General features: G+C 37.2%; 1 protein-coding gene across 1 annotated transcript in view; it reads right to left on the bottom strand.

Annotated features, from left to right (window-relative positions):
• Positions 1-4,448: 4,448 nt before the first annotated feature.
• Positions 4,449-26,492, bottom strand: part of LOC136255177 (leucine-rich repeat-containing protein 34-like) — a 57,154-nt gene continuing 35,110 nt past the window's right edge. Inside the window, exons 9-10 of the mRNA XM_066047898.1 lie at positions 19,093-19,266; positions 4,449-4,869 (exon numbers count right to left, since the gene is read on the bottom strand). Of these exons, the coding sequence (XP_065903970.1) occupies positions 4,706-4,869; positions 19,093-19,266 (338 nt within the window). The 3' untranslated portion in view covers positions 4,449-4,705. The remainder of the gene's footprint in view (positions 4,870-19,092; positions 19,267-26,492) is intronic.

Raw genomic sequence — 26,492 nt, 5'->3', positions numbered from 1 at the left:
ATAGACTCCCACAGGTGCATTCTCAGCTACAACCTCTAAAGTACCTGAGAATGACCTGAAGTACCTCAGAATGATGAGAAGTTAATCTCATGCTTATATTCTCAGGTACAGTTCTGGGCTGTTGTACCTGGAAAAATACACATGTCATGTATTTCATTCAATATTATTATTTTATTATTTATTATTAACACTTTACAGTGACCAGCACTGAAGGTCTACAGCAACATGTGCTGCAGCCTTAGGATTACCTAACCTAATTTCATATTATAGTTGTTGTTGACGTATTCACTGAGATTTTGATTTATAGATTAAGAAGTTCATTTGTCAAAGGGGATAAAAAAGCACCCCTCCCCCCCAATAAACTATTACTGAATCCCCATTGTAGTTAAAACTGTTAATAGAGCAACATACATATAATTATGAACTACTTTTATTTAACTACCACAAGAGAGGAGGGTACATGCCCTACCACTGGATATCTCCCTCCACTTTTTGGTTGTATATGCAACCTGCAGTGCCCATGGTGAGCTAAAAAATATACAAAAATTGAATGGCAAACAAGAATGTAGATGAAGAGTGTGTTTGCGTGGGTGGTTGGATTTATATGAATTTGCTGCTGGTAAAAATTACCACAACTTTGAAATGGAATATGCTATGAGCTTGCAAGAAGTATCAGCTTGTTTCTTGGATAAAGATCTTCAATTTTGTACCTACACATTGAGTGTTGTGTGGGTGATATATAGACGAAAGTCACCATTTTTGAGCATAAAATGAGCTGTAGAGGATACCAAAGGTCAAATCTGCGATGGCTCCACATCTAAAAATACACTTCATGGGAGGTAGGTACTATGTGCAAAGTTTCATGCTTTCTGCACTGCACAAAGTGCACAATTTGCTCCTTTTTGCTAGCTAAGCCGCTCTACTAGAAGACCATCTACTTTATCTAGCTAGGCTGCAAACACTGTACAAAATACATACTTCACAACCAACTTACAATATCAATTTCCTTATGCTACGTAAGTCTATAGCATCCTATGACAAGACATACATCTAAATCACTTATTCCCCCTACATTGTCAACTATAGCTACCTCTTACTAAAACAGCTTCTTCTCAAGAACAGTACAAGAATGGAACTCATTGCCAGCCACCCTCATTCACCTAAATATTTTTCATGTAGTATTTCTGTAGTAATAATGTATAGTTATGTTTTTAATTTTTTTTTTCTGAGCATAACAGCTTAGTGTTGACTGCTCAGTACCAATAAAAATGATAAAAAGAATCAGTCATCACATAATTGCAGGTACATCATATTTTCACTGAAGAGAGATTGAACACAGGTATGCATAGTTTATTTGCTCGAGTATGTATGCATTTCACAATCTCTGCAACATATGCTAGTAGTTATTTTCTTAAATTATTGTAAGGTCTCAGTCAATCAACCTTAATAAACAATATACAGTATCATGCACATATTTTTGAACTCAAAGAAGCATTATCCTAGGCTCATGGTTCCTTTATATAGAATGACTGAGAAGTATAGTGCTGATATTTTAGAGTAATGAGAAAGAGATTGAAAAGTTTAGATTCAAACTGAATAATTTTACACTACCTTGTACTTTTAAACAAAGGAAATAACAGAGGAAACTTACAAATGTTTATTCACTATAAATACATGCATGCATGTGTACAAACAAGAAAGGAAAACAAGACTTTACCTTTGGTAGCTACTCAGTCTTATTTTAACATGTTGGAGAGTATATTATAGTCATAGATTAGTGCATTAACTTCATGGTGGCTTTGTTCCATCACATGTACGGATTTCCAGTGCAATATATATATGAGACTGATAGACTGATAGAATTTAGGAGAGGCTTATTTACAGTGCTATACTGTACAAAATGTACTATATATCTCTAGCTACAGATATCAATATAGGCAGACGAGTTCTCATGTTTGAATTTACTTCTATACAGCAAAATTGATGACCTCAATAGAAAAGCCTCTACCTGATGATGAGTGTCTTCCACGGTTTTGGTACAAACAAATTTGATCCGGGACTAAAATTTCCTGTATTAGGATTTCTGTGGTATAGCTAGGTTTCAGCATACAACAGTTACTCCACTTTAAATTTGCAGCCAACTCTACTAATAATAGTGACCCAAGTAGTATAAGACAGACTCAGAATGAAATTTTTATTCATTAAGGCTTTACAGCACAAGTGCTGAAGGTTTGTAGGACACCTGGTGCTACAGTCTGTTTAAAGTTGCCACACAAAGTATGTTTGAAAAGGTAAAGAAAGGGAAAAAAATCCGTGACTGGACCTGGGAAGTCTTGAACCTGCAGCCAAAAAAGTGTATACTTTATCATGATATCTCTTATTGTAAAACCATTTAATTTTTGTAAAGTATAGGCTTATCAAAAAATGACTAGAAACCAGCCTCACAATACGTTCATTGTACTTTGGCAGAATCAACTGGGTACAAATCAAGCCAAAATGTGTCTTCAAAATGATCTAAAATACTTCCAATAAGTTTACACATTTAAAATATATTTTTATTATTAACACTTTACAGTGACCAGCACTGACGGTCTGACAACAACATGTGCTGCAGCCTTAGGATTACCTAACCTAACTTCAAGGACTTAGACTTATTGACTTGACTTATATTTCCTACTAACTGACTGAGTGACTATCTGAATATCACCTAACATAAACAGACACCCTCATTCAATAATAGCTAATGTTGCAGCCTTGCATGATGTTTTACTGTTACATGTCTCTTTTGACTGCAGCAGGTTTGGTACATTAATCGTGGAATTATGTCTTCTTTGTCACATTTCATAGCAAACAGGTAGTAATTTATATGTAGCAAGTCAGTGGATTATGCATGTCAGAATAAAACTTTAATATTCTGTGAATTTTGCACTATGCCTCTCACAGCTATTTATAAGCAGGTGAAGATCACTTACAGCTAGGGCATTATTTGTTTTGGGCTAAAAACAAATAAGTGTACGCATGTCTGCATGAGTTTATTGATTGATTACCTAACTTCTTGCAATTGCTCAATTCGCTATACATAAATATATAGCATTGGCAAATTTTAGACATGTATCATACTAACTACAGAGGTATCATACTAACTACAGAGGTGCATCACCTTACAAGCAATTTTAAAAACTCTTTGGTTAGAAAAGGATGTGATATTATTATGGTGAAATAGTCACCAGCAAAGATTGGATAGCAAAGTTTAGAAAAACATTTAAATTAAAATTGTGACATGTTATTTTTACTGTAACATTGTATAAAGAATTCTCACAAAGAACAGTTACATATAGCACCAGCAAAATGGTGGGACATTGCAGACATACTATATATAATATAATGTTATGCTCTTCTACAGGTGTTCTGCTAATAAAGAGTTACCTCAGGGCCGGAGGAGGGAAAATTGGGTTGGTCAGGCCATTGACTATAATGTTGAAATTGCTACTGTATACATGCCAATGAGAGAGGAGCTGTTGCACAGTGTGCGAAGCACACTCTGCGAAGTGCAAAGCACGAGCATTCTAGGGGGGTCTGGGGGCATGCCCCCCACAGGAAATTTTTGAAAATTAGACACTCAGATATGCAATTTTAGTGATATTTCACTGCTAGTTAGCTATATAAATATGCTCAGGTCTATCTGTTGTTCTTCAGACTTTCTATACTATGTATAATTGTAGACCTGACATAGCTACAGCAGGGGACACAGCATGAAACTTGCTGTATGGTTCATTTAGTTATAGCTAGCAATTAGAAGTTCAAGGGGGGTCTGGGGGTGCAACCCCCAGGAGCTGCAGAATTTTTGCAATTTAAAGGTTTGAAAATGCTTTAAAATTTAAAATTGATGCTAAATTTTAAAGTAAAACTAGCTAGCAAATTGCAACTTTCCCCCCAAATTTCACAGGGAACCCATGCAGCATGGCCCCCTTTAGCTAGGATATAATTACTATACAGTGAATATTCACACAGCTACAATAAAATGCTACACAGCTGTATACTACTATACTGGTTTGTATGAAGTGAACGGATCATCATGTAAATATACTGGTGGACAGTCACGAGACCAATCAGCATTCGAAAATGGCGCGATGTGGGTGAGACTGAGAGTTTGCTTGGTATCTCGACAGGACGAGTGGGTAGTTGAAGAGGAGTGATTTCTACTCAACATCTCATCCAGATGGCCACCATGTAATGTATGAGTGTGCAGTTTCTTGCCGAGGAATGAGTCATCTGGTTTGTCACTGTCAGCCCTTCGCCCAGTAAAGGAAGCCAAGAGAGACAAGCTGAGGAATTCTAATGATTATTTTATGAAGATTGAATTGTGATATAAGTGTGTTGGTTTAGAATCAAAGAAGGTACCTGCCTTACACGTGATAAATGCCAACTGTCAGCACACGTGATACTGTACGTAGAACCCACAATCATTTCTGTACAAAACAATACGAATGCAATGCTGTACTGTAAGGTAATTGGAGGTACTATACGTGTAGTTCTGTGCTTTAGTTAGGATGAAAAGCTAGGTAACTACTCGTGTCATGCATTTTCAATAACATCTGTAAAATGTACATAGCTACATGTAGATATGATCGTCCAAAGTTTGTATGAGAGTAATGTAGTTCGAGCTGGTCAGCTAGTTGGTTCAACTCCAGATTATTGGTCCGGCTCAGGCCTGACCAACCGGACCGTCTCCTCCGGCCTTGTACCTCCTATGCTTTCTAATATCAGCAGTCAACTTCTCAACCTCACTGTCCTTGTAATATTCACTATCAATGTCTATACAGGTGAAGACCTGATTTTCTACAGCTGCTTGCAATAATACCAGAGTTCCTGCAGTGATACATACCACATCACATGTTTACAGAACAAATATTGGTGTGACAAATATGAGTTTCAATTTAATCACCATCCACTTTCATCTATTATGCATTCTGTATATGCACACACACACATGCACACACACACATGCATACATACAGATGTACATGTAAAGACACAGTAGTGTATAGTATGCAGTTAGACAATGCTGATTTCAATTTTATGTGATATCCAATGTATATACAAATTGTGCAATACAAACTGTTGCATATAATATTTAAGAATAGCCAAAAGAAATTTTATAATGGTTGCACTGTATTCTAATCAAGCAGTAACATAAACTGTAAAATGTTTAGCCAGTAGCATCAGCCATTGCTTGTCTGAAGGCTTGCAATAAATTATGCAGCTGGTAAATTAGATTTGAGTTAGTTACAGAAAATAACAACAGCTTGAAGAGAAACTACTTGTAGCTATAAGGCGCTTGGGATCATTTAAAGAGACATCTTTTAATTGTTGGAATATCATTGTATATCTTGTGTTACTATTGAAAGGTACAAGTCAGCATGCATACTTTTGTGGTTTGTTTCGTAGTTATTATTATTCATTATTATTATTATTATTATTACTAGGACCGGGTTACACATAACCAAGTAAATTTGTTAACGTATAAAACTACCTGTGGCTGCTTTGTCTAACTGTGATGGATAATAAGTACAGTAGGACCTCCACTATCCAAGCGTCTGTGTGTCAATTCAATTATAAAAGTGTTAAGATAAGTAAATTTGCTTGAATAAATGAAGCCTATTCATTTATAGAGAAAGTTCCATTTAAACGTTCTAGTAGAACATACACTTACTCTAATAGAACATTCACTTAATGACAGAATACTCTAATAGAACAGTCACTTATACCATTCAGATAATCAAGAGTTGGATAATTGAGATGCGAGGTCCTACTGTATCAGCTGGTTGTATCACCATTGCATAGCACTTTATGGTGGCCTCTACCTTGTATAAATAATTTAAGTTTGGTCGCCTTTCATGTATACGGCAATGCTATGAACAATGGAAAGGCGGCCAAACTCAAACTATTTATTGCTACCAGAGAGTCTATACACATTGCTTTGTTGATTAGCATGTACTTCTCAGATTAGCATTCAGCAGGAGGTTCACAGATGATGGCACAATCCACCTGCTTTCAACCCAATAAGTGAGATGTAGGAGGTTGTCCATCATTTCTTCAGTGTCAACACTTTTCCATTACTACGGCTGGTTTGACTTAACTAATGGCAGAATAACCAGTAGAGAAATTGAGGTGTGTTCCCAGGACCTCATCAGTTATCATACAAAAAAACTACTGGCCAGACTATTGCTACAACAGAATCATTGTCACCCACTAAACTATGCACGCATGTGGGCACAAAAATTGACATGCACACACGCATGCACACACACACACACACACACACACACACACACACACACACTATACATGTACACATATGCACACACGTACACACACATACACACACATATGTGACTTGGCCTGCAAAAATTGAATATGTGGGCACATAATTAAAATTTCCCTATTTTTTCAATTCTATTTCCATGCAATTTTCATCACTTATTACACAGTTAATTGGCTTTATAATGCAAGTTACTGAAAGCAGAGATACTTGAAACAGGCATTCTATTAATTAATCTTGTTACAAAACAAAAATAATACTGCTTCTTTCCACATCTGATATGCAGTTGTATGTATGTATATATATATATCATGGTGAAAATATTGTCTGCGTGTTCATAGGTTTGTGGTATCTGCGCCCTCAATAGGGACACCACTTCACACTAATCCTCAGGTAGACATTTAGCATAAAGTTTACAAGTGATAGCATGATGAGATGGCATAATCACCCACAATCCCACCTGCTTCTAACCCAAAAAGTGAGACAAAGCAAACTGACATTCACTTCTCCAGTGCACACACTTTCCCATTACTGCTACAATGTAGCAAAAGTACAGTAGGACCTCCATTATTTGAACACCTATATGCCAGTTCAATCACAAAAGTGTTCAGATAAGTGAATTTGTTCAGAAAAATGAATGTGCTTCGTTTATATAGATTTCTATTCAACTACTCTAATAGTACATACAGTTACTCTAATAGAATGTTTACCTAATGATGAAATACTCTAACAGAGCAGTCACTTATAGTGTTGGGATAATCAAGGGCTCAGATAATCGAGATTCGGATAATTGAGGTCCTACTGTAAAATTCAGAACTGAGGGGTGTTGTCACACTTTAGGGCCTATATACATAAACACTAAAGCTTGGTAATATAGGGAAGACATTAGGGTAATTTTACAGTAAGCAGGAAACATACTATCCAGGAAATTGTTTAAGATTAGACATAACATGAGGCTGATAATTTACAGTTTATTGCAGTAGCTATTATTCCTGTCTCACTACTGTATTGGAGTGACTGTTCTACTGGATGTAAAAGAGACCGCGTACTGCAATTCAGCAATCATGGAACATTCAGTCATTGAAACAAATAATAATTTAACAGACTTTAAAATGTGGTACAAAGGGTAGGTCTAAAACACCAAAATGGGAAACAGTTGCTAGTATACAGTGACAAGGTAGGATTATATCTTAACAATGATGATTGAGATCTTCACAGCAGCAATGGTGTAGCCAGATACATCGCACTTTTTTTCTTTCACCATCAGCTACCCAGAGTAATTAAAGTTGTAGGCTGATGAAGTTACAGTGGACCCTTGGTTATCTCAATCCAATGTGTTTCAGACAATGGTAAAAGTGTTCACATAAGTGAATTGTTAGGATAACTGAAGTCCATACATTATTATATAGAGCTCTATTGAAATACTCTAACATAACATACATTTGTACTCAAAATATTCTAATAAAGCAGTCATTTCCAATTTCGGACAAACAAGGGTACAGATAAATGAGGGTTGGATAACTGAGGGTCTACTGTACTTAATTAATTATACAACATTAAATATAGTATGTTCACGTTGAGCTGAATCCTCAAAAACATTAAATAACTCATGGATGCAATTACACACGATCTTGAAATTTGGCTCATTTGTAGTACTGCTTGACCCACTTAATATATCTCAAAATCTTGTTGTTCAAATGTCTGACATAATATTTACGGCCAATCAAAATTTTCACAATACATTTCATATGGGGAAGCCAGTGTTCATTACAGCCCTTTCCTGAACTTGTAATGGAGCCAAACCGTACATGTCTGTTGTTGACACTTTTGTTGTTACCAATAATCATCTGGTTGGCTGAAATGTTAACACTGTTGAGAAAAAATCCACTTTTAATTTTTAGCTATTTTTCAGGATTCAGCTCAACATGAACATACTATAGTACAACTTAAACAATATTAAGTCATTTTCACCAATGTCTTTTTGGCTTGTGAATGTGCAGATATGGGGCTATTCTCTATGAATAATTTGACCGTTTATGAATACTAGGAGTCAATAAATAGAAGCAAGATCATGTGATGCAGTGCATGATTACAAAACTACTCAGCAACGTGGAACCATAGATAATAGAGTACTTAAAAGGGATAGGAAACGCAATAACGTGACGTCACAAAATACGTACACTTCTATTGGAATTTTGCGTATTACGTCACGAACATACTCGTTACGCTTGCTGCGCTTGTATCAAAGAAAAACAAATTGTTGTAACGACAGAATTTTGTAACCAACGACTGTGAAACTTCGCTACAGTGAACTCAAGTAAGTAATCGAGGGAAATAGGATGGTACCAACCCTCAAGGAAGTTATACGCAAAATTAAAGGAGACTGAAAGTGAAAAAAACAGCCCAAAAATTACTTTAAACCACTTTATTTTCTTCGTAAATATATTCTATCCTTTTAACTGTGATAAACCTATTCCTTACTATTTAACAGAGGGAACCAGAGGAAATATCGGAGCAAAACAGGAACTGTTGCTTGAAGAAATGACTAAGTATCTTCCATTTTTAACCAAAAGTTTAAACCACCTTGCAGTACAACGCAACGGTAAAAGACTGTGTTGGTGACACGCCTAGCTTACCACAAGATTCGAAAGTGGAACCGGCTATAAAAGAAGCGGTATGGACGAGGCATGAAGGTACTATGAGCGAAAGTGTGACAGCGTGTAACAACCACGGTTAATGTGATACGCTTTGTTACAAAATCTACGGTCTGAATTCTCTCGCCAAAATCTCTCACATAGGCCTAAATACTTGCTGTAGTCTGTTGGATTACTATTTATGCTGCTTAGAACACTAATTCTCATGCTTGAGCACAAAACTGTCTTGTCCTATCAAGTCACGCGTAACGGAAATCAAACCGGAAATCGCTTGCGTTTCCTATCCCTTTACTCTATTATCTATGGTGGAACAAAGGATTGGGATTAACTCTTTCAGTAGTGGGTTGAACAGTTTACATTTGGATTAAGCTATGTAGTATTTTGGAGTGGTCCAAACACAGAACAGAGATTAGAGGAAGGTATTTTAGACATTAGCACTCATCTAGCAACGTGGATACTTCTTATTGATAGTTTAAATGGTGTGGTATACTTCTTCAATCAACAGTTGCTTCTTTGTTTCTAAGCTAACAACTCTAGTGGCAGGGCATATTGATTTATCATTTGAAAAAATACTAAAAACACCTCGTGCTTTTCAAGTTTCTTCCTATAGCTTGGTATAAACTATAAAGACACATGCAGACATATATATTGGTTATAATATAGCAGGCCAATAGCCAGTTAGGGCTGTAAGGTAATATTAGTCATCTTACATGCAGTAGTGTAGGAAAAGTATTATACATAATTCATAACACATTGTTTTTTGAAATGCTGTATTGAAGTCCATATGAAATTGGCATGTGGATGTGTGTTACATGGCTGAATAAGACTTTCCCAACCAATTCCCAGACATACCAACGTCTAGTTACACCCTGCACAGCAGTATTAAAATGAAAAACAGATGTCAAAATTCATTAGAATCCACTCTTTGCATTCCCATAGAACAATCAATTCAGAGTCTAACTTATGAGTACCTGAGAAAGAAGCACCAATAATTTGGCCTACAAATTTAGTACGGTTAATGTTACAGATGTCAATAGCATTTCTATCTAGTCTGGCAGTACCTGCTCCTTCACATAGAGAGAAAGGGTCTGGTCACTCTAAGTTGCAACAATGGAATGTAATTAAACTAAACAGTGATGTCACAATAACATCAGTAAGAATGGACAAAGTGATTAGTTCTAGAAATAGACAATGAACAGCTGATAATCAAAGTTTTTTTTTTCCATATGGATTAACATAATCAAAGATTTCTTTCCACATGGATTAGGCAGCATTATCAGTTTTAACTACAAGGCCCTTTTACAAGAGTATCCTATTGACGGCTACAATCAGCCTCAGTTATATCGTATCTTCACACAAACTCTTTGCACATCAAGTGGTATCTATTTGAATGTTAGGCGTGACCAGACCATTACTCTATACAAAGGCAGACTAGTTTCTACAGTCACTTAAGGTTACGGGATACTGAGTGACTGTCAAATAAAAAATTTTATTATGTAATTGAGGTGCATGGGCTTTGTGTTGTGTTGTGTATCAGCTGGTAACAGGCTTAAATTGTTGGGAGAATCATAGTGCACTGACTGGACAGGTACAAGGTACAAGAAAACACACATAATAGTACAAGATAACATAGAAACAACACACTTAGCAACTGGGGCACCTGTAAGCGCATGCATAGTTTTGCTGACTAATGGCGATATTTTCCTGAACCAAAAATCAGGACTGACAAACTAGTTGTTAACAATTTGTATAAACAGACTACTAGTTTGGTTTCTTGTCTAGGTCCTGACGGAGCCATTTGTTAGAAATAATGTTTCTAGTGCTAGTGATATCAATTTAAAAATTAATTTTGTGACCACAGTGTCTTGCTTTAGGTGATATTGTAGTCATATTTCAGCAACTATACACATTATTCACAAATCCTCATGTCAGTCCCTCACAAATGATGTTCTTCAAACTTTAGAATTGTTAATAAGTTCTCATGGTTCTTCATTGGTCTGATTTTTGGTTCATAGTTTTCACTAATTGGCTTGGGGACAACTCATGTTTCCATAACAACATTTGAATTCCATGTCGATTAATGAGAAGTTAAGAATGTATAAATATTTGATAACAATACATTAAGAAAAATCAAACCCCTAATCATGAAAAATGATTGATAGTGTACATGTGGGGTTTACGGTATTCCGTAACCTTAAAACTGTGTGAAGTACACAATGGGAAGACCAATAAAATGAAGGGGCAAATACTTTTATCAGGTTGACTTCTTCTACCTTCAAAGCTAGAAATACAGGCTAAAGTGCAAGTCAACTTTAGGCCACTCCAAGAAAATTTAGTGTTTCCCATTTCCCACCCGCATGCATAGTCTCTTCCCGCATGGTCATTCATCATTGCTGTCAACTGAACATTTTATTCATTATTTTTATCATGTGATTGCATAGCAGTAACTAGTTTAGCATTCAGAAAGCCCATTTAGCTAGATTTTCACTGTTCAGGTTCTCAGTTTAAATATTTCTACTGTATTATTTATTACCTGTAAGTTAGTTATGAATTTTGAAAATAAGTGGAAATATCTATTATGAATAATGGACAATGAACCGCCTGCCTGCATGTATTTTTGAGGTCAATGAAATGGGAAATAAAGAAGTTTTCTTGGAGTGACCTTACTGGAAATAAATTGGAAAATCCCATTTCACACTATGTAGTGCAAGGAACAAATAAAAAATGAATGGAGCCCTTATGGCTGCTTTATTAAGATAAAACATCTGTAGGGTGCTCTATTTTAATATCCGACATGCTTGACATCCCTCTTATGTTATCTTTTGGAAACTTTCCTACGTAATCAAAGCAACCTTACAACACTTTTTGAGCTGTCAGAAATACCTGTTTCGTTTCTCCTCGCCGCGCGTTCAGTCTCCCTGCTCCTTCAGTCGTGTAACACGCGCTTAATCTCGATCTTCACTCATAGTTATATAGTAGGTATGGTAACTGCTATGCCTTATTATCCACGCTCAGCAAGTTCTCTTGAAGCGTCACTCGAAGCGTCGGTTCAAAGTTCAAGTTTGAAGTACGTTTCTAACACTTAATTTAACGCGCAGCACATATGAACTAGTTACTATGGAACTACAATACAAACCCGGTTCTCGAACCGGCTATAGGAGTTCAATGTTTAGTTTTAGGCGCAGTGTATATAAAATGTTTGGCAAACACCCAAACAGGTTATGCGAGTGGAATGTCTCATAACTAATGCATCGAGTGTTTAAGCTGGTTACTAGGAACTGAATAGATGGCGTTATTTGGAAAACCAAACTAATAAACGAGGACCTTGTTTTAAAAACTGTTTTATTGTTTTTACGTTCGTCTATCGTCTAACTCAATGCCGGTGAGTTTTCATGTATGTGCTGTGTAGTTTCGCCTGTACATTAATTATTTATGTCTTATTAGGCCAATGAAACTTGATTAGCAGTTTCGCGTCATCGCCCACATGCTTTTGATACACCCGCATGGAATTTCATTATTGGTATTTCAGATCGAAATACTCTAATAGAACAGTCACTTTTATTCTAATAGAGCAATCAGCTATACTCTAATGGAAAAATCACTTGTTATAGATTAGTAATGTACTTTAGCTATTTAATCAGTGTAGATCTCACTGTTTTTTGGCAGAAATCTTCATGTTTGGATGTGTGTTGTGCTTTTGGAAAAATAATGAATAAGGAATAATAACCGCCCGCCCGCATCAAATTTTCAAAAATCTGAGCGAGAAACTGGTAATCAAGTTTCATTGGCCTTATTCTTATTACTTGGTTATGTAATTATTACTAGGACCGTGTCACATACAACCGAGTACATACACCAATGTTGCAACCTACCCATTGGGCAAGTATAAACAGTGCTATAGGCAGCACTCAGAGCAGTGTGTGTGTACCGGTGTAAATGATACATATGCATACGTACACAGGCAGGTGAGTTTAACTGGCATCAGAAAACCACAATACTAAAACACAACCTACACAAAAACTAAGTTAAGTTAGCTATATTTAAAGTAACTATATATTGTAGATGTGACGTGTCTCTGAAGATGACTCAGAACAAGGGATATGGTGAAGGCACAATTAGCAATTGATCCCAATCAAGCCAATATGGCACAACAGACTCTGTTATAACTAGAGGCCACTGGTGGTGTGCCAGTATATCAGCGGTGTGGCATTAGCACAGTGATCACAGTCTATAATATTATGCATACAGCCATGCACAACATACAGGAGATAGTTACACATTGTTGTATATGCAGCACTACATTGGCTTCTTGTTTAGCTATTACAGACTCATAGTAGAGTAGTAGTCAAGCCGAGTGGAAAATAATTCCAGCCGCTAGCAAGCCAGATGAAGGATGAAGATGTATAATACAACTATCGGTACAAGTATTACATTACTCATTACCTTAGCTGGTTGTTTACGAGCGCATCAGCTGGTATCCCAACTGGTCATCAGCTGGTTGTTCACTGCATGACATCTGGAGCACATATCCTGCATACAAAATACACAGTTACAAACATTTAAACATACTTGTAATGTTGTTGTTTACGTGTAAGGTGGCCTCTGGCTCTGTTGTAGTCACTCCGGTGACGTTCACTAATCTTCTCCTTTGAGCAATCCGTAATTAAACAAGGGTGTGGTGCTGGGCATTATATAGAATTGCACGTATGGTAAAGTCATCAGCACGAGCAGGCGTACTTATTATACGGTTGTGCCTTCATTCACAGGCGAATCTATCCCCACTTAGTTCATGTCTCTAGGCCTCGTAGTTTCCTCAAAAATTATTTATTATTTATTCATTCATTATTAATGACGTAATTTTAACCGCATTTCGTATTATTCTTAGTACTTGGTTGTATAATTACTAGGACTGGGTCACATACAACCAAGTACATACACCAATGTGACAACCCCCTGGTAAGTGCATACACCAATGCGACAATACCCTGGCGAGGCTATGCACACAACTAGGTGATGCATGAAATCACAATTGAAATTATGATCCAAACTCAACTCAATATGTCACAATGCCGGTGGCATCGTAACTAGAGGTAATCAGTAGTTAAGTGCGGGCACATCATTGGTGTGGCAATGGCTCAGTCTTTCCGGCATCACCTTTATAACTACTTATGTGTCAAGTAACTTCTTAATCACTGTTTTGTGTTTTGTTGTATACTGTTTAGTTTGTAGTGTACTGTAGGTATATATATGTTTGTTTTTCGTAGGCGGACACCTTGTACAGGCTTTGCCTTTTGTGTATGCCTTCCTTTTTGGTAAATTGATAATAATAATAATAATAATTCAAGACCGGCATATATCATAGAGTACCTCAGTATTCTTGACTCTTACTTCTTCAAGCGTTGCTCAAGCGATGTAGTTTCTCACGAGGGGCTCGAATTTCTCATTAAAGTTGAGCCGATTAAAGTACGCCTCACCATCTAATTACATTCTTAAACCATTCAATTTAAAACCACGTATCACGAGTGTCCGCTTAAGGTAATTAGGGACTTTCCACGAGATTTCCCCTAAATAGATCACGTGTTAGTTGTCAATCCGGTGGATTCTGGTGGTATACATGGTTCAACAATGCGGTAAGTGTACTTTAATATAGTATAAGCTGTCAATAATTGTTTGTGCACTGCTAAACTAAGTTATTTTTGTGTGATAAGCATGCTTGAGGAAGGGTCTGGGGGACGACACTAATGTTTTGATAGCAGTTGATGATGGCCAGGCAAAGAACTGTGAAAAGAACTACTGTGATAGTGTGATAGTAGGGAAAAATTCCCACCCTTATAGCTCTGCCTAGGGGTATTAACTAGCATTATCTATAGCTACTGTATTATGTTGCCGATATGTACATCCAGGCCAAGAATAAAGGTGAAAGTGGTAGTAAGGCTCAATCCTATTGTTCTGCTGAACAGGCAAGGGAGTCTGGGACTCTGGGGGCATGCTCCCTCAGGAAAGTATAAGTACTACAACTTTTTTTGTTTTAATTGCTTCATCAAGTATAAAAATTTCAGTCAAAAGGTGATGATGGAGGCTCTGGTCTTATGCACTGGTTGGAGTGGTTGTATCGATACTGTACTGTGACATCCTTGAGGGGTTAGTGCTGGCATTATCCTTGGCAATACTATTCCATCTCCCTGAGTCTTGATGATTGAGTCCTCCATTCCTTTCTCTGCTGCTCCATTCCTGAAGTTGTGACTACAGTCAAAAGGTGACGATCGAGGCTCTGGTCTTGCATCTATACTGTACTGCAACACCCTTGAGGGGTTAGTACCGGCATTGTCCATCGCAATACTGTTCTATCTCCCATATAAAAGTCTTGATGGTTGAGTCCTCTATTCCTTTCTCTGCTTCTCTAATCCTGAAATTGTGACCAAAATATTAAAAAATGGTTATAACATGATAAATGATTATGGTGATAACAATTGCAAATGTATTTATAGCTGTGTAGCAACTGTGAACTAATTAGTCACTTGCAAGTGTAATTAGGTGTCTGAAGCATTTAACATGCACAGATATGAGATATATTCGTCACATGCAGGCAGTAAAGTTAGATTTACTCTAATAGAACAGTCATACTACACCGTAAATTCATACTTTCGAATTTACGGTGTTATGAAACAATCATTATTATATATGGATTTTACTGACTCTCCAAGATAATATTCTGCATTAATGTTAATTGCTCATTTCCAAAAAAATTTACCTTTTAAACCAAATGTAGAGTCTATCACTGACAAAAATGAGTGATATCCACCCCAAAAACACCTTCGCTGTAAAAAAGGCACGCCCAAGAAACTACAAGTACCTGGAACCCAAACAAAAAGAAAACAGCTCAGCTGAAGTGAAAAGTAACTGGTAACTTAAAGAGCTGATATCTGAAGCGGCCAAGAATACAATTACTAAAGTTTAATCCATGCAAGAACACCTTGGCTATAAAACAGGTGTGTACATGAAAGTAACTGGCAACTGAAATGGCTCTAAAAAAGGCGGCCAAATTACCAGCCAATTAGAGTTAAAAGAAATTACTTTACGATGCTGCAAGAGTGAATATAGAACACAGCTGAATTATAAAGGTTCAGTGTTAAATTTTGAATTAGTTGTATATGACCATTCATTCTTGGCCGCTTCAGATATCAGCCATTTCAGTTGCCAGTTACTTTCATGTACACACCTGTTTTATAGCCAAGGTGTTCTTGCATGGATTAAACTTTAGTAATTGTATTCTTGGCCGCTTCAGATATCAGCTCTTTAAGTTACCAGTTACTTTTCACTTCAGCTGAGCTGTTTTTTCTTTTTGTTTTTTTACAATGGGTTCCAGGTACTTGAAGTTTCTTGGGCACGCCTTTTTTACAGCGAAGGTGTTTTTGGGGTGGATTATAAATACACGCTTGTATTTGATTGATGCAAGTGGCTACTATTCGAAAACGCATCACGTTTCTTTGGTTAACATCCCCATTATCCAGGAAGTGCCAAGACGGGATTCGAAATGTTCCAGACCCTTTTTTCTCCCTACCCAATGACAAAGAGAAAAAAGCGGTCTGGCCACACGAGACTAGTCCGAATTTGGGCTGGAGGCTAAGTTAGTCCATCATCGTAGTTTTAGCTTCTATATTATTCACACAGTAGTATCTTAGTCTAATAAGCTGCACAAACAGCAGTGTATCATAGTAGCTAGCTAGGTACGTGTGTATCAGCAGTACACTTTTAAATAGTTTTCAAAAGCAAAAGTTTAATGAAGAGTCCACAGAGATGGGCTCACGTTCCTTGCTAAATAGTTTGCATGGGGACAGTCGGACCTTGTGCCCGGGGCAATCCTGAACGCTAGCTACGCCCCTGTTTATTGGAGATTGATAGTAGGTCACAATTTGTATATAACATATCTTGATGTTGTGCTTTAATTACGACGTAGTCACTTGGAAGCCTGGATTGATGAGCCACTGTTAGTCTGTCTGGTAACAGTCTTACTGTGTTTAATGTATATGACCTTTTCACCAGTTATTCTTCGCTCTTTTAGTTCTTCCCTTAACAGTTTATTGTGATGTCATTCCCTAGGAGTTAAATCAGGAGAAATGTAAACATTGGACCTTGTAGAGCTGCTAGGCAATTTTATAAAATGGACCTTTAGTAGCAATGTCACCAAGCTCTACTAACAGAAGACGAGGTCTTAAAGGACCTGATTTGTGAGTGCCCAAACAAACAACCTGCCTGGGGAGATGTTGAATTCTTAGCTAATTATTTCAGTGTCTTTTTGTTTCTGTTGATCACTGGTAGCTATTTCAATAGGTTCTGAAAAATAAGATTGCACTTCCATTTTTCTCATTCAACATATTCTTCAACAGCTGTAATGGCATTACAACTGTTAGATGTTGCCTTTTTGTTAGAAGCTGGCTGCTGCACTGATCTTTGTGCAATGTTCATTGCAAAAGGATCCACAATCTCTTCAATAGAAGTCTTTATGAATCCTCTAGTATCTTTGAGAGCTTCCGTGAATTGACTCACCATTTTGCTCATTGCATCAGTAATAATCATAGCAACGACTTGAGCGTGGTTTGAAGAGGTATCAGCAGATTGACTGTTGCTATTTAGGTTCAAAGAACTCGTACAGCTACCTGGTCCACTTTGGCTTCACAGGATTGGTAGAACCAGTGTAACTGATTGTAACCTCCAATGATGTCCATGAAATAAGTTGTTTCGCAGGATCCGCAAAACCATTTGTCACAGTTTTCACACTGGACAGTATTATTGACAAACCGAGAGTGCTTGGCATATATAGCACACATCATCATCCTGTAAAAGAGTCTGGTCTTCCTGTGAAAAAATCTGGTCTGAGGATTGTTGTTGATCCGGTAATTTCTTAGTGTATAGTCCTTTAACGTCTGCAGCCTTATTTTTCTGTTTGGAATTTTGCTCTAATTAATGCCCTTTAAGGTCATACAAAACTTCAACACAAGTAGCACTGCAATATTACTAGTCTCCACTCACTCAATAGAAAAGCAAAGCACCCCACATCCAAGAAAATTAAACACAATCAATAATGTCAGTAGAAACGGATCTTGGTTAAAAATCAAAACCCACAATTGATCAGTTAAGCATTAACCCACTCAAGGGTAGTGGAGTAGGCCAAAGAGAGGGTACAACTTTGACAATGAAGTTACACAATTTGAAGCATATATAAAGCATGTTGTTCTGCATGTAATTCATGCCCCCCAGGACATTTAAGATTTTATATAGAACCTCTAAGATGGTACCAGTATTTCACTGTATCGTTAAAGATACAGTTTTAAAAGAGATATAAAAATATGAAGTGTAACTGTTCTATTACTGAGGTTGATTGCTCTATTAGAGTATTTTGGTCTTTTGTTACAAGTACGGTCCAACAAAGATGCCTTTTCCTGATTCAGCTTACACATACATAGAGTAGGACCTCCATTATCTGAACACCCGTGTGCCATTCAATCATAAAATAGTTTCAGATAAGTGAATTTGTTTGGATAAATGAAGCCTATTCATTTATACAGAATTCTATTCAACTACTCTAATAGAACATACTAATAGAAAATTCACCTAATGGCGAAATACTCTAATAGAGCAGTCACTTATACTGTTTGGATAATCGAGTGTTTGGGAGATTCAGATAATCGAGATTCGGATAATCAAGGTCCTACTACACTACACATATCACTGCTTAAAGGTTCTTAGTTTACTAATTTGTTAAGCTGCTTTACTGTAGTTGTACCCAGTTATACTGATAGTAAATGTCAGTAACTTTTAGTATATGGAACATAATTGTTTTACTAAGTTTTAAACTCTCAGTAAACATCAGTGAATGCGGGTTTACTGAAAAACTACTAAAATAACAAACAATTAAATGTTCCATATACTGGGGATATACCACTCTAGTAAACTAAGAAACTTCAAGCAGTGTATACTACACACATACTACACATGCACACGCACGCACGCACGCACGCACGCACGCACGCACGCACGCACGCACGCACGCACGCACGCACGCACACACACACACCCACACACACACACACACACACACACTAGTACTGTACATACCCTGTAGTGATATACCAGAGTTTTGTATATCAAGAACAGTTAGAGTGCTATTATGTTGAAGTCCTTCTGCTAGGATTGCTGCACCACTATCATATATTTCATTGTAGCTGATGTAAAGCTGTTCTAATGTCTTGTTTTCCATCAGAAGTGTCTTGAAGCGAAATGCCATTTCATCTGTTTCAACAATAATAAAACAGTATGCCAGCATGCCAGTCTTAAATTCAAGTACCAGCAAATAATCTTATATATATGTACCACTTTCACATCTCAGACCAAAGAAAAGCCAGTGCACATATATCACATATTGCACTGGCACAAAATGTTAACGAGATATACGCACTGCTACCAGTGCGTATATCTCGTTAAGGCAGTGCGTATATCTCGATACACACTGCCTTACAGAGATATATGCACTGCCACCAGTATGTATATCTCATTAACTCGAGACATTGCACACCTAATAGGAGTGCACACTATATCCAGAAATCATCAGATTTCTTTGATGTTATACTGTTATCCACCTCTCTTATATAGGGAAACATGTTCCAAATTAAATAAGAAGCCAAAACTCTAAGTAGTGGTAATTTTTCCTCAAACACACAGCAAAGTTTCTGCGATGTACCAAAATTTACCCTTGTGTAAGAAGCATGGTTCCTACACGTGTAGGGCAACATTAAGAAATTTTGTAGGAAATACTGTATTCCCACACTGTTGAATTTTGTAAGAAAGACTCCTACACATGACATAATGTGTAGGAAGAATTTTTAAGAAGAATTCCTATACTGCAAGAAGACGTGTTACACTTTGTTCCATGTGTAGGAATCTTTCTTACAAATTCAACAGTGTGGGTATATTTCCTACAAAATTCTGCAGAAATTCTCAATAAAGTTCTACACATGTAGGAACCATGCTTCCTACACAATGTAAACTTTTTTCCAGCACTTTACCCCAAAATTATGATTTCTTATTTAAATTGATTGTGGGATTCAATTTAATATATCAACAGCAGTTTGTTCATTTACTTTTGTAAATGTAGTAATTAAAGAAACATAATAAACACTATTCTCTTAAAGTTACTATATTAGCAAAAGTAAAATCAAACTACTGTTTAATGTAGTAAAATTCAATCCCACAATCACAGCTTACTTGGTTCCCTATACAAGAGAAGGGTATAGCAACTGAAGATTTTGCCAATTAGGTAAGTCTTCATGCTAAAGTATAACATATTAGTTATACCACGGGCACTTGTGCTTTGCCTGTATATATGCACTTGCCCTCGGGCCTGTGTATATTATATAGTTATACAACGGCCACGAGTGATTTGCCTGATATAAACACACGAGCCTGAGGGCCGCTAGGCCCGAAGGCAAGTGCGTTTATACAGGCAGAACACGAGTGCACGTTGTATAACTGTTATGTACCACTCACCTAATAGGTGGGGAGAGTCTCACAAGACAGCTGTAACACTTATAAAGGCCAGGTTTCTAACATCGATTGTGGGTAACCAAGCCGGACGTTGCGATGACGTTCCCCCTGCAGTACTGCAGCCACCTGAGATATTGAAAGCAGTACGCTATGGGTTATATCATTAACCTGTATTCGCTGTTTGACTCTCATCATGTAGTGCTCAGCATGCCAGTGTGCCATATAGACTAAGCACCAGACCAATCGCCATAGTGATTCTCTCGAGAGAAAAAAAGCAGCTAAATAGACGGTTTAAGTAAACAAAACCTAACTACTTAACGATACTAGTCTAATTCTTACTATTCACAATGGCTAAACTCGAATCTGGTGGCATGACAAAACTGGTTACCACAATCCAACGTAAAGGTTAGTATTATTTAGAATATATTCGAATCTGGTGGCATGACAAAACTGGTTACCACAATCGAACGTAAAGGTTAGTATTATTTAGAATATATTTTATTGAGTCATTGTCGAAGTGGACTACAGTTTAATCTGGGCTAAGATGGCACCAGACTAGTAAGGTGTATAAGTACGTTTATATATATGTAGACTAGAGTTGTGGCCACCCGCGTTGGCTTTTTCGATCGCCATTGGCTGCTTGTACACATTATACGTATTGGTGACGTTATGGCCCACAATCGACCTTTACATGTCAGGCTATAAAAGAATTCGAGTGATCTGTGTAGTGTCTTTCCACCTATTAGGTGAGGTGTTGTAGTGGTCTTGGCCACCAGCACTTGTGCTATGCTGCACAAAACCGCAGCCAGTGCAATATCTGTATATTGCACTGCGGTCGGTGCATTATAACTTATAATGCACTCGTTGTGGTCTAAAAAACCGCAACCAGTGCATTATAAGTTATAATGCACTCGCTGCGGTCTGCAGCATTGCAATATACAAATTATGGCACTGGCGGTGCCTTTGAACTGCCCACGCAGAGTGGTACATATCAGGCAAAACACTCATGCCCATGGTATAACTATATATATATATATATATATGTACTGTTGTTATGTAATAGTTATAACACAGCTACAATTTGCTAATATATACACCCGAAGTATGAGGGCCACAGGCCCATGAGCTAAGGGTGTATATATCAGCAAAATCCAATGCAGTCGTGGTATAAGTGATATATATCACTCTAGGCACACTCATCTGATAGGTGAAAGCACTACAGAGCACCCACCCTGTTGCTTTTATACATCGGTATCTCATCATACAGTATGGTAGTACTGTATAATAGGGATCACAGGTCTTTCTGGCCAAAAAAAATCCAACTTCACAATACCATCCTGGCACTTTGCCAGTATTGGATAGGTATAACCAAGCCCAAAAGTGCCTTCGGTACAACCCTTAATGCTTCCAATAGATTGCTACAGGCTACAGGTTATTGCTACATGGAATTTTCTGACTATATATAACTGCCTGCCTAATCCCTTCAGGCAAGCATAACTCAATAACAGCTTAGGCTACGGGCTTGATTTTTTTACTGTGTGACATCACTTCGTCTCGAGATGCGTCTTTTAGCATACCGCAATACATGCATCATGAACTTACCTTTGTGTGCCATTTCTGTTTGGTGACTGCCCAAGGTATCAAGTTGCCGTAGTGCGATACTAGTCTTCCCTATGTTTGCAAACAGAAATCGTCCTTATTTCCCTGGATGACTGGATTGATTGCGGAGGCACTTCTGATACTGTTCTTCATTTGTAACAATGCATAATGGGCAAAAAATAGGTGAAAGCGAAGACTATTTTACTTTCTAGTCAATAATTGAGTGTTGGGGTGCTCAAATTGTCCGTACTTCACATGGTGACTGCATAGATTGCAGAGATGCTCACTGTTCTTTGTATGTAGCACTGTGTAACAAGCTGAACATAGCTGAAAGCAAAGTGCAGTGACCACTTCATTTTCAAGTCAGCAATTGATGGCTGGAACACGCATTTAGACAAAAGCATTAACTCTGGCATGTATGCACGCGCTCACCAGTCATAATAATGTTACAAAAGGGTAAACAAATAGGTGTAAGGAAAAATAGGTATCATGGGGAAAAAAGTAGGAAAACAAGGGAGGTCGCCTACACCTGAAGATATACTAGTGAACATTTAAATCCTAATTCAGGCGATAGTTACCCATGACTGATTTAGGGATTAAATGTTCACTAGTATATCTGCAGGTGAAGGCGACTTCCCTTGTTGCCTTACTTTTTCCATGATCATGACCTTCTATATATTTGAGCTTAAAATTCCTAATTTTTCCTTATACTTATGATCAATATTGGTTTTAATAGCATGGCCTAATAGCCATTAGAACGTTGTTCATACATCATTATGCTTTACACACACCAACAGAAAATTAGTTGTGATTGTGGGAGCCATTATTTTTATAGTTAGTATTTTGTACTACATTAAGCCTATACTAACTTCACTATTGTGACAGTAAGTTATTATCCCATCCAAAAACAGCTTATAGCTGTAAAAAAAGTGCGCGTCCAAGTAAAGCAGAGTTAACTGCGACAAAAAGTAATGATATCATAATGCGGCCATGTGCGAGGTGTGCAAGTTGTAAAATTAATATTAGCTAATCAGATAATACAATGTTATTGTTAAAGTGTTAATGAGAACTATGTGATGCTGCTAGTTTTTAAGTGCGTGAGCATCTTCATAAATGCCACATAAATTTAATTCTCAATAAAGCAATGTGTATAGATTCTCTGATAGTAATAAATAGTTTGAGTTTGGCCACCTTTCCTTTGTTCGTAGCATTGCTGTATACAGGAAAGGCGGCCAAACTCAAACTATTTATTACTATCAGAGAATCTATACACATTGCTTTATTGAGAATTAAATTTATGTGGCATTTATGAAGATGCTCACACACTTAAAAACTAGCAGCATCACATAGTTCTCATTAACACTTTAACAATAACATTGTATTATCTGATTAGCTAATATTAATTTTACAACTTGCACACCTCGCACATGGCCGCATTATGATATCATTACTTTTTGTTGCAGTTAACTCTGCTTTACTTGGACGCGCACTTTTTTTACAGCTATAAGCTGTTTTGGATGGGATTTCAATACTTTTTGTTAGAATAAGCAATGCACTGTTGATAACAGTAGATGAGTTTCCATGGTTTTGACAGAAACCCCAGACTACAGTGACAGAATATTAAAATATAACTGTAATTTTAGTGGCCAGGGCCGCCCACATTGGGGGTAACTGGGGTATTTTGCCCCCTACCACAGCCCGAAAGGGGCCACTTGAATACCTGTTTAAAGAAAGATCGATATACTCTAATAGAGAAGTCAGGATCTAGACCCTTCCTTGCCCCTGGGCCCCTCTTTAACTCTTTTCCCTGGGCCCTCTAATTTCTCTGGACGGCCCTGTTAGTGGCATGCAACTGCAGTCAACTAACACCCATTTTAACTAGTAAACCCTTAACAACACTTTGCCTTTCATCTTGTACTGCATTGAAACGATCAAGATACTCTATTAGAGCAGTCACAAAACAGCTGTAACACAGCAATCAATATTTAGCATAGTTACAACTTCTGCTTAGCATCGGATTGTATAGTTTAAATTACTAGCTACTTACAGACTTCACAATATAAAAATATGGCACTTGTAGAAATGTGACTGTTCTATTAGAGTATCTCGATCTACTTCAAGCATTGACTAATTCAAGTGAAGAAGCTACGCCCCTGCCAAGAGATCTTGTGAAATGAAATGAGAATAGTAAAGAAAAGGCAAGTATGTACAGAGACAATAGAGGGGCGCGTAATTATGTCCTGTTGTAAATAAACGCCTTTAAAATTTATATTACTACTAAATAAACGCACCAGAATAGGCTTGTGTGGCTGTTGTCTCCAAGGTTGTCTCATTACTTGTCTTTTCGTGTTGAAGGGATTTAGTCGCAATTGGTGAGTTTAACTATACATGTATTTGTGTTGTAAAACTTAATTGTAAAAAGGCGATTAGCACATATCATGATAAACATGTATTTGTCACAGTAGAGTCTTTCACGAAGTCACGATTATTACGAGACATTGGACCAGGGTAAAAAATTTACTGCTATATTTAGAGGTTGTAGCATTTGTATATCTTAGTATCTTAATAAATAATCCCCCATGATCACTAATCACTAATAGTACAGTGAAAACTGGTCATTATTCAGGCCGTAGGGACAAAATTTTCTAACCTTGCCTTTTATAGAGGTGGCTGCATTATGCGGCCTTAAAAAAAGGTAAGAAGCATGCTGTTCTAACTGGCTATAGAGATGGATTTAGTGTATGACAGCGTATGAGACAGTGAGTGCTGGCAGCAAGGGGGCAGCCAATCTGTTAGAGCACCAAAAGCACTGCTTCAGACAACTAAGTAAACAACAGAATTTAAAGATTCATGGCAGTCTCAAATTAATCTTTAGCAAATATTACAATAATTCAATTATGTCCAAAATTCTGTTTAATTCCCACTACATAGCCACCTAAATTTTCGAATAGCACTTGTCCCCTTTTGCTGCTGGCCCCTTCAAATGTAAAAGTGTATTTCGAAAATGTCCATGTCTGTGTCCTGTGTCCATGTCCGACAATATCCGCCTTTTCCAACTACTCTTCCAGAGCCTTTGACACCAGCCCTCCAGTGGTGCTTGTAGCTACTAAAGCTGAATAGACTAATACTAGTACTCATAGACTAATACTCACCTGCTGGTCTCAGCCCATTACAACTAATTTCTGATTATGGTAGAAACAGGTGTATAGGTTAACTATCAGTAAAATAGGGTAAAAATAATATCGGATATCAGTTTTGCCTTAAAAGTGAGAATCGGTACAACACGACTAATTAAATTATGAGAATCACAGGTGATCGAGTGATCACGTATCAGTGCTGAGCATGAGCAAAACAGCGAATGCAGGTTAGTGCTATAGTGTTAGTGTTTCTCAATTGTTTAATGCCTGTAAAACCAGAAGGGAAGGTAATTCATAAAGTCTGAGCAGAGTTGCCACACCCGATATATTTCAGACCGCCAAAAAGAAACCACCTCAGAGCAAAGTTTACCAGTGCGTAAGTTAATACAGACTTCATTTTGCTTTTACTTCTTACACATAAAAGCTGCTTTTACCATTTAATGATTTTGCTCAAGTGGGTGTGTACAGACAAACATAGATAGATAAATACATAGGTACACACATACTTTTACGAAAACAATTTCAGTAAACCAGGCACGTGCTCAGGTGTGCCTGGTTTAGCAATGGGCTATTAAAGTTTCACCCTTATCTGGTGAGTACTTTTGGAGTTATAGTGATAGACAGAAAGAAGAGTATAACAATCAATTTGCACAGTGCCTATATGGAAAATAAATTACAGCAGCTCATTAAATCAATCATACTGTACATCACGAGTGCAACAGACTACGGTGTTGGGAATTGTGCCATTATATTCACCATGAACTGTGGCATTCATCAAGCTACATGCAATTTTTGGTCTATATCCACCTATACCATTACTCAAAAGGCTGTTCAAGCTTAGAAATGGCAATGATAAACTTAAATTTTACCACAACGTAAACAAACATACACGTTTACTTCATCATAGGGAAACAAAAACAAATATATTCTTACTCTCCATAAAAAGGCAAATCTAGTATGCACTAGTATGCATTAGATATTTCCATTTTACACTGACCATTGAAGCGATTAAAATTTGCATAAATTTATTTTTGTAAAACATGTTTTTTTACCCAATGTATTTCAATGGCATTTATTTTACAAACAGAATTATGCAAACAAGTCAGGCTTTTGTTCAGCAGTTCACAATTCATACGTCCATGCATGGTCCGAAGACTGCAACTAATACTTTCATGTTATAGCTATCCACATGACATAACTGCATACCACAAATGCACGCATTCTTAGATTCTTCTGAAG

The sequence above is a fragment of the Dysidea avara genome, chromosome 5 (genome assembly GCF_963678975.1).
Source record: "Dysidea avara chromosome 5, odDysAvar1.4, whole genome shotgun sequence".
Lineage (NCBI taxonomy): Eukaryota > Metazoa > Porifera > Demospongiae > Dictyoceratida > Dysideidae > Dysidea > Dysidea avara.
Note: the sequence above shows the minus strand (reverse complement) of the source record. Positions and strands in the feature narration are given on the sequence as shown.